This window comes from Trichosurus vulpecula, chromosome 7 (assembly GCF_011100635.1).
Source record: "Trichosurus vulpecula isolate mTriVul1 chromosome 7, mTriVul1.pri, whole genome shotgun sequence".
Classification (NCBI taxonomy): Eukaryota; Metazoa; Chordata; class Mammalia; order Diprotodontia; family Phalangeridae; genus Trichosurus; species Trichosurus vulpecula.
Window position 1 is genome coordinate 255152146 of NC_050579.1, and position 13072 is coordinate 255165217.

Genomic DNA, 13072 nt, shown 5'->3' on the forward strand with positions numbered 1-13072 from the left:
ACATCAGTTTACTTTAAAAAGTGATGTTTTGATATGCTGAACTTTATTGAGGTCAGCAAACCTGAGCATTTCCTTATATAAAGAGTAGAGAAAGAGGATTGCACGTAACACCAAGAACCTCCACCATATATGCTCCCCCTTTTCTCTTTTATAAACACAATATAATAATTTAATGAATAATAATTTACGTGTACATATATATGTTTGTGCATATATAAACATGTATGTGTGTACGTATGTAATAAAATTCAACATGTCGGTTCCAAAGTTTGTTTCCTTATGAACTACCCTCTGTGCCTTTTTTTATTGCTTTATTAATGGTTTTCTTCTTTTTTTTTTTGCATTGCTATTAGTACGCCCCTTCCCATTCTTATTTCTTCTCCTTCCATCCCCTTAAAGGTCCCTTTTTTGTAATCAGTAAGTATTAAGTAAAACAAATCCTTACATTGGCCATGCCTGAAAAAAATGTCTCATTCTGAACATTTTGACCATCATTTCTCTTTTAAGAAGTGTAAAATATTTTTTATCAGTGGTTATCTGGAATTTTAATTGGTCATTTGCATTGATTTATTCTTATGTCTTTAAAAGTTTTTTTTCTTTATATGTAGTCATTGTATACATAGTTTTCCTAGTTTTGCTCACTTCATTGTATCAGTTCATATCAGTCTTTCTAGATTTCTTCGGGTATATTCCTTTCGTAATTTTTTATAGTACAGTAGTATTCTTTTACATTCATATAACATAGTTCAGTGTAATGACAATTTAGATTTGAAGATCTTTCCTAGCCATATGACCTGCTTATGTCACAGGAAGCCCAAGTCACATGTGGTGGGAAGAGCTTACTGAAAGGAAAAGGAAAGCGTGTCACAGGAAGTGCTGAGAGAGAACCCTTAGAGCTGAGGCAAAGAGCAGACATGTGCTGTGCTGTGAGTTTGTTGGTAGCAAGGCCCCAGCAGGGGGGCATGGAGGTTATGGAGTGGAGTGGTTCTCTGCTGTGATATTGTGTATTGAATTCTTTGCTGCTGTGTTGGATTAGGCTTATTGGTTTTGGGATCTGGTTCTCTGGTATCTGAATAAATGGTTTACTTCTACCTTCTATACGGAGTGTCTCTTATATTTTGTGATACGGAACCACATAGGCATACTGACAATTATTGTCTTTATTGTGATTATTGCCTTGCTAATTCATTCAGCTGTTCCTAAACTGATGGGCACCTCCTTTAGTTCCTAGTTATTTGCTACAAAAAAGTGCTGAAATTAGGAATATTTTTGTATTGCTGCATCCTTTCCATCTTTCTTTGATCTCTTTGGGAGTTTATGCCTAGTAGTGATATTTCTTGACCAAATGATTTGTATAGCTTAGTGATTTTTGGTATAGTTCCAAATTGTTTTCCAGAATTCATTGCTTCACTAATAATGCATTAATGTTCCTGTTCTCTCAAGTCCCTTCCAACAAATATCATTTTTCCTTTTTTTTTAGTCATTGCCAATCTGCTAGTTGTTAGGTAGAAGCTCAATATTGTCATAATTTGCATTTCTCTAATAAAGATATGAAACATTTTCTAATAGTAATTTCCAGGCTACTTTTCAGAATTGTTTCACATTATTCCCATTCATGTACTCTATTTTATTTATCCCTGCATGTATGGTAACCATACTAAGAATACTGTGGTCTTGTTTTTTATTTTAATTACTTCTTAATTATTTTCTATTTAAGGAAGTAGTAATATCTTGTATTTACTTTTTTTTATTCTGCCTTAGACTTGGGAAACCCGATATGTGCTTTTGCTGTGGCTTTCTGTAACCTGCCTGATTCCTTTTGATCTTTCACGTCTTGATGGAAATCTCACCTCTGAATGTGGGGAGGCTCGTACATCTACAATGGACCGCATACTCCAAATAGCAGAAGTAAATATTTTATCTTTAATAATTGTTGGTTCCTTTTTAAAATTTAAGGTATTTTAGCGTGAAGTAAAACTGTGTTATGTACACCACATTCTTTTAACCTATATATAATCTCTTTGTCTCCAGACTTAAGCTATTTTTGTTCTCAGCACAGGGAAAACTTCATTGAGAACAATTTTGTTTGTGCAATTTAGGTAGTAGCTAGGTCGAATTTACCTTTGTATTAATCTTTAAAGGGTCAGGATCTGAGCAATTGGCCAAGAAAATTAGTAGTGATAATTATTTCAGAGGGAATATTTAAACTGCTTAAATGGGTAGTATGACATTGTGGTTAGAGAGTTGGTCTTGGGGTCAAGAAGACCTGGGTATAAATTTTGCCTCATGACTCTGAACTAGTCATTTAACCTCTTAGTTGCCCCAGGCAACTCTATAGAGAGAGTGTTGCCTCATCTCTGTGAGTTATAGATGATTTGCATTGGTAAAAGGAGTTTGGAACTGTACTTATGAACATTCAGACCCTTCCTGCTCCTTAAAGATACTTAAGAGCATCATTTAAAAATTTTTAAAAAAATTTATCGACAAATTTGGTTTTAACACAATGCATACTTACTAACAAACGCCAAACAAAACTTTCCTATAAGTGAAAGTGAAAAACATTTTTTGATGTGCAACAACAGAAAAGAGGTGCAAATCCTTTTTAAAAAAATTTTTATTTAATATTTTCAGTTTTCAGCATTGATTTCCACAAGATTTTGAATTACAAATTTTCTCCCCATTTCTACCCTCCCCCACACTCCAAGATGGCTTATATTCTGATTGCCCCATTCCCCAATGAGCCTTCTCTTCTGTCACCCCTCTCCCCACCATCTACTTCTCCCTTACTTTCTTGTACGGCAAGATAGATTTCTATGCCCCATTGCCTGTATATCTTATTTCCCAGTTGCAGGCAAAAACAGCTCTTTTTTTTTGAACATCTGCTTTTAAAACTTTGAGTTCCAAATTCTCTCCCCCCTTCCCTCCCCACCCACCCTCCCTAAGAAGGCAAGCAGTTCATCATAGGCCACATGTGTATCATTATGTAAAACCCTTACACAATACTCATGTTGTGAAAGACTAACTATATTTTGCTTCCTCCTATCTGGTCCCCTTTTATTCAGTTTTCTCCTTTGACCCTGTACCTTTTTGAAATGGTTTGCTTTTGATTACCTCCTCCTCCATCTGCCCTCCCTTCTGTCATCCCCCCTTTTTATTCCCTTGGTCCTTCTTTCCTGTGGGGTAAGATACCCAATTGGGTGTGTGTGTTATTCCCTCCTCAGGTCAAATCTGATGAGAGCGAGATTCACTCATTCCCCCTCACCTGCCCCCTCTTCCCTTCCATTAGAACTGCTTTTTCTTGCCACTTTTATGTGAGCTAATTTACCCTATTCTATCTCTCCCTTTCTCCCTCTCTCAATATATTCCTCTCTCATCCCTTCATATTCAACTCACCCTGTGCCCTCTGTCTGTATGTGTGTGTGTGTGTGTGTGTGTGTGTGTGTGTGTATTCCATTCAGCTACCCTAATACTGAGGTCTCATGAATTGCACACATCATCTTTCCATGTAGGAATGTAAACAAAACAGTTCAGCGTTAGTAAGTCCCTCATGATTTCTCTTTCTTGTTTACCTTTTCATGCTTCTCTTGATTCTTGTGTTTGAAAGTCAAATTTTCTATTAAGCTCTGGTCTTTTCACTGAGAAAGCTTGAAAGTCCTCTACTATATTGAAAATTCATATTTTGCCTTGGAGCATGATACTCAGTTTTGCTGGGTAGGTGATTCTTGGTTTTAATCCTAGCTCCATTGACCTCCGGAATATCATATTCCAAGCCCTTCGATTCCTTAATGTAGAAGCTGCTAGATCTTGTGTTATCCTGATTGTGTTTCTGCAATACTCAAATTGTTTCTTTCTGGCTGCTTACTGTATTTTCTCCTTGACCTGGGAGCTCTGGAATTTGGTGACAATATTCCTAGGAGTTTTCTTTTTGGGATCTTTTTCATGAGGTGATTAGTGGATTCTTTCAATTTCTGTTTTGCCCTGTGGCTCTAGAACATCAAGGCAGTTTTCCTTGATAATTTCCTGAAAGATGATATCTAGGCTCTTTTTGATCATGGCTTTCAGGTAGTCCAATAATTTTTAAATTGTCTCTCCTGGATCTATTTTCCAGGTCAGTGGTTTTTCCAATGAGATATTTGACATTGTCTTCCATTTTTTCATTCCTTTGGTTCTGTTTTATAATATCTTGATTTCTCCTAAAGTCACTAGCTTCCACTTGCTCCAATCTAATTTTTACAGTAGTATTTTCTTCAGTGGTGTTTTGGACCTCCTTTTCCATTTAGCTAATTCTGCTTTTCAAGGCCTTCTTCTCCTCATTGGCTTTTTGGAGCGCTTTTGCCATTTGAGTTAGTCTATTTTTTAAGGTGTTATTTTCTTCAGTGTTTTTTTGGGTTTCCTTTAGCAAGTCATTGACTTGTTTTTCATTGTTTTCTTGCATCTCTCTCATTTCTCTTCCCAGTTTTTCCTGTACTTCTCTTACTTGCTTTTTCAGCTCCTTTCTGAGCTCTTCCATGGCCTGAGACTAATTCATATTTTTGTTGGATGTTTTTGATGTAGGCCCTTTGACTTTGTTGACTTCTTCTGGTTGTATGTTTTGGTTTTCTTTAAAGATTCCAAAATCTGAGTCTGAATCTGGGTCCATTTTTGCTGCCTGTCTATGTTCCCAGCCAACTCCTTGACCCTTGAGCTTTTGGTCAGGGTATGACTGCTTGTAGAGTAGAGAGTACTTTGTCTCAAGCTTGAGGGGTTGAGCTGCTGTTTTCAGAGCTATTTCTACACATCAAGCTCTACCTCACCAGCCAGCGCTCCTCCTCCCCCAAGAACAGCCAACCTGGACTGTGACTCAGATCTTAAGCAGGCTCTGCACTCCTGCTCTGATCTGCTGCTTAATTCCTCCAGCCAGGTGGGTCTGGGGCCAGGAGCAACTGCAGCTGGAGCTCTGGGAACAGCCATAGAGCTGCACCACCTCAGCCGCCCTTAGGACAGTGGCTGACTGGAACTCCTTTTGCTTTGTCCCAGAAGTTTTTCCCACTATCCTGCTCTGTTTTCTTTGGCATTTATGGGTTGAGAAGTCTGGTAACTGCCACAGCTCACTGATTCTGGGCGCTACGGCCTGTTCTGCCTGGCTCCTGGTCTGGTTGGTCCTGGAGTACCCCACGCTGGGCTTTGCTCTACTCTGCTTCCAGCTCTGCGTGGTAGACCTTACCCAGCGACCTTCCAGGCTTTCCTGGCCTGGAGCCCTACTTCCCTCTGCTATTTTGTGGGTTGTGCAGTTCTAGAATTTGTTCAGAGCCATTTTTTATAGGTGTTTGGAGGGAGAGCTGGGGGAGAGCTTTAGTCAATTCCCTGCTTTCCAGCCACCATCTTGGCTCCGCTCAGGTGTGTATCCTTAAACTTTTACAACATGGTACTAATACTACTAATGTTTGATTTGAGTTTTGTTGTTTCTTCAACCTTTTTATTTAATATTGTTTATATTGCTTGGTTATTGTGTAGACATTGCTCTTTTTGGATCTGCTTCCTTCAGTTTCTATCAATTCATACAACTTTTTACATGGTTTTATGTTATTCCTTATTTGTGTAATAATGCTTAATTACATTCACACATGATGATTTCTTTTGTCATTTCCCAAATATTAGAACATTTTCTTCCTTTATTATCAAAAAATAATGCTGTGCTCAATATTTCTGTACATAAGGATTTTTTCTTGCTGCCAACATCTGCCTTGGATCCAGTAGTGAAGTATCTAAGAAGCTATGACCATTTCAGTAACAATTTAATAATCTTTGCTGTATAATATCATATGTTGGGGCAGCTAGGTGGCGCAGTGAGTAGAGCACTGGCCCTGGAGTCAGGAACCTGAGTTCAAATCCGGCCTCAGACACTTGACACATGTACTAGTTGTGTGACCTTGGGCAAGTCGCTTAGCCCCAGTTGTCCTGTCCCCCCCACCCCCAAATAATATCATGTGTTCTTCAGAGTGATTAAAGGAATTCAAAGCTTTACCGTCCAATGAATGTTTACTTGTCTTCCTATAGCCTTGCCAAAAATGAGACTATAGCTTTTTATGAAAGATCTCTCAAATACTTTAAAGCATAAATGAGATATAAATAATTGATACAGATTGATAGAAGTAAACTGCTATAGCAATAAAAAATTACAAAGAATTCTTAAAAGTCATTGAAGTGAATAAGCTAAAGAGTTTGACTAATGATATTGAATCATTTTAATGTGAAGTGTTTGTTTTCCATTTATCATTAAATATTAATTGTGTGCCTATTTCCATCTTTTGCCCAAATGATTATTGATAAAAGATTTCTTTCATTTTCTAGTCCTACTTGGTTGTCAGTGATAAGGCTCGGGATGCGGCTGCTGTCCTTATTTCCAAGTAAGTCAGACACACTATTGCCTGTATCCTCAGTCAGTTGATACATACATAATATATGTCAGGGACCTGTGATTCCTTCTCTGTGGGAGCTTCCTCTGTCAGAACTGATTGTATTCCATCTTGTCCTAGACAGTCCTGTGAGACCTAGAGAAATTAAATGATTTACTGGTAGACAAGTGTCAGAGGAAGGATTTGAGCCTAGATTTGGTACTATATCTTCCATTCCATGCTACTTCATATATGTACTATATTAAACAGTAAAGTCTCACTAATTTAAACTAGTTACCAGTGAGTCCTGAAGAACTCCTCTTTACAGTAGTTTATCCATCAGAGGACTTGTTTATTTTTCGCATATTGCTCTTAGTTGAAACTGTCAATTCAAATAAATATCTGACTTGAATGACCAGTCTCCAAAACAAGAGGGTATTATGTGCTTATACACCCTAAAGCTCAGTAGTACCATGTCTGAACTGGGCTGTGTCAGCTTAATAAATAAATTTACTTTTCCTTTAATAAGGAATTCATTTTACAAAAAACAAACAAAAAGCTTTAAGTGATGGCTTTAGAATGAGCTAGGGAATGGGATACCTTTTGAAATATGGTAGTGCCACCTAGTGGAAAAAATGTGCAAACACAGCCAGACTTTCTTATTGGTGAAAAACTATTTTTATAGTTTTGCAGACATACGATGACACAAAAAAAGAAAATTCCCTGTCATTTTGTGTATAACTAGTTCGTGTCTTTTTATGTAAAGTTTCAAAAAATTATTCTAAGCTTAGTAATTGTGAGTAAAAACTAAAATTCATATGCACAGAAAAATCAACCTGAAGATATTAATGTTATTTATAGTTTGTTAAAAGTGTATATTAAGTTTAATATGGTAAAAGAAATGTTCTTTTTGCTTTTATGTCCCTTTCTAAACTTTTCTGTTTTTTGTTGCTGTTAGTCATTATTTTTATGTGGTAGTAGACAGGGTATGTATATATTGTTAATTCAGATCTTTTTTCTTTGTTTCTTTTATTTTTTAAAAAATATTTTTTTTATTCCGTGTAAAACAATTTTTAACATTTGTTTTTAAAAATTTTGATTTCAAATACTCTTTATTTTTAAAAAATATTTTATTTTTTAAAATTGCTTGTAAAATAATTTTTAACACTCATTTTTAAAAATTTAATTCAGATTTTTCTTGATCTGAGCATTGTATTAGTATCAGCCTGTTTCATAAATTATAGGATCACAGAATTTCATAAATGGTATGAGTTTTCAATTTTCTGGATACCAGGTTACATAGGAGCACAGAAATTTAATTTTCTTTTTTTTAAATTTATTTTTCTTACCCAATGATATTTTTGTCATAATCTCCTGGAATTGTAGAAGTGAATATAATATAGCTCTTTAACAGTAGGAACTGTTTCATTTTTGGCTTTTTATCCCTACTGCCTAGTACCATGCGTGGTACAGAGCAGACAATTAAAGATATTTGTTGATTGATTAATCTTTTAATTTTTGTGCTTTACTATCGTGATAGCTTGAAAAGAAGAAGGCCAAAGTAGAAGTCGGTACTGTTTACTTTGGTTCACGTTGGGAGCTTCTTGAACTTCTTAGCTGTCAATATACCTATCCTGGCTTCTACTGTGCTTTTGAACTAGAGTCAAACTTGAAGGATAGGAAGGGCAGTTAGCCCAGTCATCATTCTTCTTCTGGTTGGATATCTTAGCTCTTGATTTTAAGCCTTTCCAGAGAAAGATCCTTTGAAAAGGCTCTTTTGTTAGTCTAATTTGATTAAAGATTGAGGATTAATGCTCTACAGCTTGGGCATGACTAGCTTTCTTCCTACGTTACTTCCTTTCATTTTTCCTCGAACTCTGAAATGCAAATTTGTTAAGTCCTAATCTAGTCCAATCTTATTATTTAATAAGCATTTATGAATTGTTTCCTATGTACTAGTCTGCTAGGCATGGAAGATATGAAGACAGAAGCAAAACAGTACTAGACAGTGGAATTACACAACATGAAAAAACTGAAGCCCATTAAAGTCCCTGAAATTACACAATTAATTTTAGACAAAGCCAGGTCCAGAACTCTATTTTTTTGATGTCTGATGCGATGCTTTTTTCACTATGCCATACTTCCTTGTTCTCTGGACTCTTGTTTGTATTCCCAAATGATCATTTTTGGCCCCAGAGGATCTGTATCCCAGCTGTGCTACATACTAACTGCATGGTCTTGAGCAAGTCATTTAACCCCTTTGGGTCTTAGTTTCCTCATCTGTGAAGTAAAATAGTTATATTAGATGATCTTTCAAGGCCCTTCTAGAGCTAAATCTGTGGTCCTTAGAGTCATTTCTTTTTAATCCTCTAGTATGAGGATTTAAAAAATTTCTTCCTAGCACTAGTAGGCATTGAACCCCATATCAACCATATTCAATATTTGGTTTCTTATGGTATTATATTGTTTCCAAGATCCCTTTGTTTTCTTAATATTAAAAAAAGAATTTAGTGTTACTGGCAGATTAACTTTACTAATTCACAAATGATGATATTCCTTTGCTTAAGAACCTATAAATTGGAATTCAACACCCTTGATAAACTGATCACACCCTTCTAGTGTGATGAACTGGAAAAAAGAACTGTATATAAATTCCAGAAAATGAAGGTTTGAATTCCAGCTTTGCTATTTACAGTATGACACTGGGCAAATCATTTAATATCTCCAAGCTTCAGTTTCCACATCTGTAAAATGAGGATTAGATGAACTCTTAAGATCCCTTTTAGCTCTGAATCAGTGATGTTTGGATATAAGTATGTATACTGACCAGGTAGAACAAAGAGAAAGTCCATCGGTCTTTCAACAAATACCTATTAAGCTCTTGACTGTGTGCTGTGCTAAGTGCTGGGGATAAAAAGATAAACAGAAACGGGCTTACATTTTATCAGGGGAGAAGTTGCATGAGTGTGTATAAATGTATATGTGTGTGTGTGAATTTATATATATGTAGATGTACATGTATATGTAAACTATGTACAAAATAAATATATGAAAAACAAGATAAATTTCTGGTTTTGATGGGGGGAGGCACTAATGTCTGGGCAATAAGAAAAGGCTTCCTGTAGAAAAAGTAAAGATATTTTAATATTGGGCATGTCGATTTGTTGCTGTGGGATCACAATGATTATATTTCAAACATGTAGATGACCAGATCATTCAGGTATGTGTTTGTATCCTGGCATTTTCTAAGATTTTGGTATGATGTATACCAAAAGTGCCTCATTTTGTAATTTTGAGAATACCATGATAGCAGTTCATGGTTTATATTTAATCTTGGATTTTTTAAAAAAAGATGGTATATGTAGAGTCTTGTGACCTTTAAAAAGTAGATGTGAAGATTAAGGAAAATATATGTAGATTACAGTTTAAAGCCTATGGAGACCTCAAAGGTCATCCAGTCCAACCCTCTCTTTTTATAAATAAAGAAAATATGTCACTGAGAGAATATTTGCCTCCAGTTAGTCAGAATTTGAACTCAGGTCCTCTGACTTCAAATCCCATTCTGTTTTTCTATCATACCATAGTATAAGAAAAGTAAGACTTGTTAGATTGTTTTGATTCCAGAAATTGAAGTCTGTTCTGACTTGGTGCCTCTTACAGTGTGAAATTTGGGATCAAAACCTTTGTTAGGAATTTCAGTGCCTATGTGTTTGCCTAAGTTATTTTGATCACAGTGCCATAGACTGAGGGCTAGAAGGAACTTTAAAGGCATCTAGTCTAGCAGTCTCATTTTATAAATGAGGAAACTAAGGCTAGGAGATCAAATATCTTCACACAGGTAGTAGATCTGGGATTCAAACCCAGGTCTTCTGACTCCAAAGTGAGACCTATATTAAAAAAAAAAAAAAACAAACTTTCAAAACTTGTTGTAAGATTTGCCTTTAGGGGTTACAGGTAGTTTAGATATTCCTTAGAAAGAAGTAGAAAGTTGATTGCTCTGGTAACTGATAACTTGAAATGTTGTATTCCTTGACAGGTTTATTACCCGTCCTGATGTCAAACAGAAGAAGATGGCAGACTTCTTGGATTGGACCCTTTCCACACTGTCAAAGTCTTCCTTCCAGACTATGGAGGGGACTATTATAATGGATGGCATGTTGCAAGCCCTGGTAATTATCTTTTTCATCCTGCAAAAGTTTTACCATTTGTCTTTAATTGTAAAACTATAGGGTTCTGTATAACCAAGTTATATTGGTCTCATTTATTTATATTGTTTGAGCATTAAGGTATTCAAGGTATTTGGACAGTCTGGCTAGATATACCATATATTGATCATTATTTTAAAAATAATAAATTAAAAGAAGATTTAACATTAAATGTCTATCAATTGTGACTTTAGTTTGTCTTTGATTCACATTATATTTTAGATATTTACAGTGCTGAGTTATTATTTTGGTAGGATATTGAGAGTATGCTGAATCTGAACTGACCAGATGTCAGCTTCTTGTTTTTCTTTAAATTTTAATTATTTCAGTTTTCTGATTGCTTCTGATTCTAGATAAACAGGAGTTAGCTATATTTCCAAGTTCCATTGCATGCCTCATTGTAAACATGTTTCTTAATTTAATTAAAACACGTTTGTTACAATTCTGTGAATGCTTTGTTAATTTAATTAACACAAATTATTTACAATTCTGAGATGATTGTAATAGTCACTCTCTTTATGTTCTCTTTACATTGGAGGAGTGAAAAAGACGAGCCCTATTGAAGCTTGCTCTTTTCAGTTCTTTGGCTTATCATCAAAGTGATAGTTAATCTTCGGCTTCATGGGATCATTCATTTCAAAAGCATTTATTAAGCATCCATTATGTATCATGTGCTATGCTAAGTACTGGAGATATAAAGAAAAAAGCAATCACTGCTCTCAATGAGCTTATACTCTTCTAGGGTTAAGCCACATGTACACAGATAAGTAAATGCAAAAGATATATAAAGTAAATATAAGGTCTTACGTGGAGGGGAGAATGGTCACAACTAGGAGGATGAAGAAGATGAGCATATTGTAGGATCTGGCACTAGAGCTACGTGAAAGGAGTCAGGGAATCTAAGAGAAGGAAGTGAGGGAGAATAGCATGGGAGACAGAGTATTCAAAGGTGTAGAGTTGGGAGATTGAATAGAGAGCTAGAAGGGACCTTAGCAGTAATTTAGCCCAATCCTCTCATTTTATTGTTGAGGAAATTGAGGTTCAGAGAGGATAATTAACCAGATCAAGACCACATAGGAAATAAATAGCAAAATTGGCATTTTGATCCGGGTCCTCTGATTCCAAATTTAGTGCCCTTTCCACACTGCTAAATGTCTCCTTTAATAGTAGATAAAATTAGTGTGTTACAAGTATAAAATGCTATCTAGAAAATGAAATTAGATACCATGCTGTACTTTACATTTACATTTTTTAAGCTAGAAATTTCAGGAAGTAATGGTTAGGTTGCTATTTTTCTGTGTATTTATAGCACCTTGGCAAACATGCTACACGTAATAATTTAATATATTTTATCTTGATAGTTATTTTGTTTGTATGCCATTTTGCTTCATTTTCAAATTAATTTGTCTTAAAACTACCAATCTTGTCCTATCTGTAAGCTAGAAATTGTCCTTGGTAGCAAAGCAGAGTTAATGAATAATCAAACCTAATAATTAAACCTAATTTTAATATACTTAGATTAATTGAAATTTGTAGCCAAGAAGTCATTTTGAGGGGATAGATAGGAGGAAGCATATGCCATGTGGGTCAAACCACTGTTACCATCTTGACCACTACCTCCCTTTGGACCCTAATGGAGACAGCCCAAGAACCTTGAGAATGACAGTGCCCTCCAGACCATTAGCCCTGATTCTAACTTGACTCTTGAAGTCATTATTCAGGGGAGCAACCCTTGTAGAAATGCTCTGCCATCCCTTCCATCTCCAATATTACTACCAACTGTGGACCAACTGCCACTGAATGATAGGTAAGCTCAAGATCCCTGGGGACAAGAGTCCCTTCAGAACACCAGCTTACCTTCCAGCCTCATTTCAGCAACTGTGGTCTAGGGAAGCAACCCTGGTAGAGGTACAATCTGGCAATAAATAAATCCTGCAAATGCCACAGTACCTATATCCTTAGTAGCCAAAGCTAGTGAAGGTGTAGAAGAGAAGTTTCTTATCATCAAAGTCATTGGTGCTGTCAAAGAATTCAGCATCAAAAGCTGGTATGGCTTTATTAAGGAAATGACATAGTGCATCTGCTTTGATGCTTCACGCTAATGACCACAGGGCTTTTTCATCTGACTTGAAGCTGAATCTTCCTTCATATGTTTTTTCCCCCATCAGAGTATGAGCTCCTCAAAAGCAGAGATTATCTTACTTTTTAATTTTTATCTCCAGTATTTTACACAGAGTAGATTTTATAAATGCTTTTTCATCCATCCATCCATTCATTTAATACCAGAAATTCTCTGACTAGCAAATTTTCTCTGTGAACTACAGTATGGTTCACTAGCAAGTAGTATTTTAAAAGTTTAGTTGTGTTCATATTTTGCAGTTTTGAAGCATGTTCTAATAGACAATACCAACACCCATAATTTGTTAAAATGGCTTCTTATATTAATGACTTCTTTGCTCAGTGGGATACTATGTGACCCCTCAGTAAGTTATT

At 35.8% G+C, this 13072-nt stretch overlaps 1 protein-coding gene across 1 annotated transcript in view; it reads left to right on the forward strand.

Moving 5' to 3' along the window:
• Window positions 1–13072, forward strand: part of TBCD (tubulin folding cofactor D) — a 497899-nt gene that overhangs the window by 26343 nt on the left and 458484 nt on the right. Inside the window, exons 6-8 of the mRNA XM_036767571.1 lie at window positions 1762–1908; window positions 6331–6386; window positions 10411–10543. Coding sequence (XP_036623466.1) covers window positions 1762–1908; window positions 6331–6386; window positions 10411–10543 — 336 coding nt within the window. The remainder of the gene's footprint in view (window positions 1–1761; window positions 1909–6330; window positions 6387–10410; window positions 10544–13072) is intronic.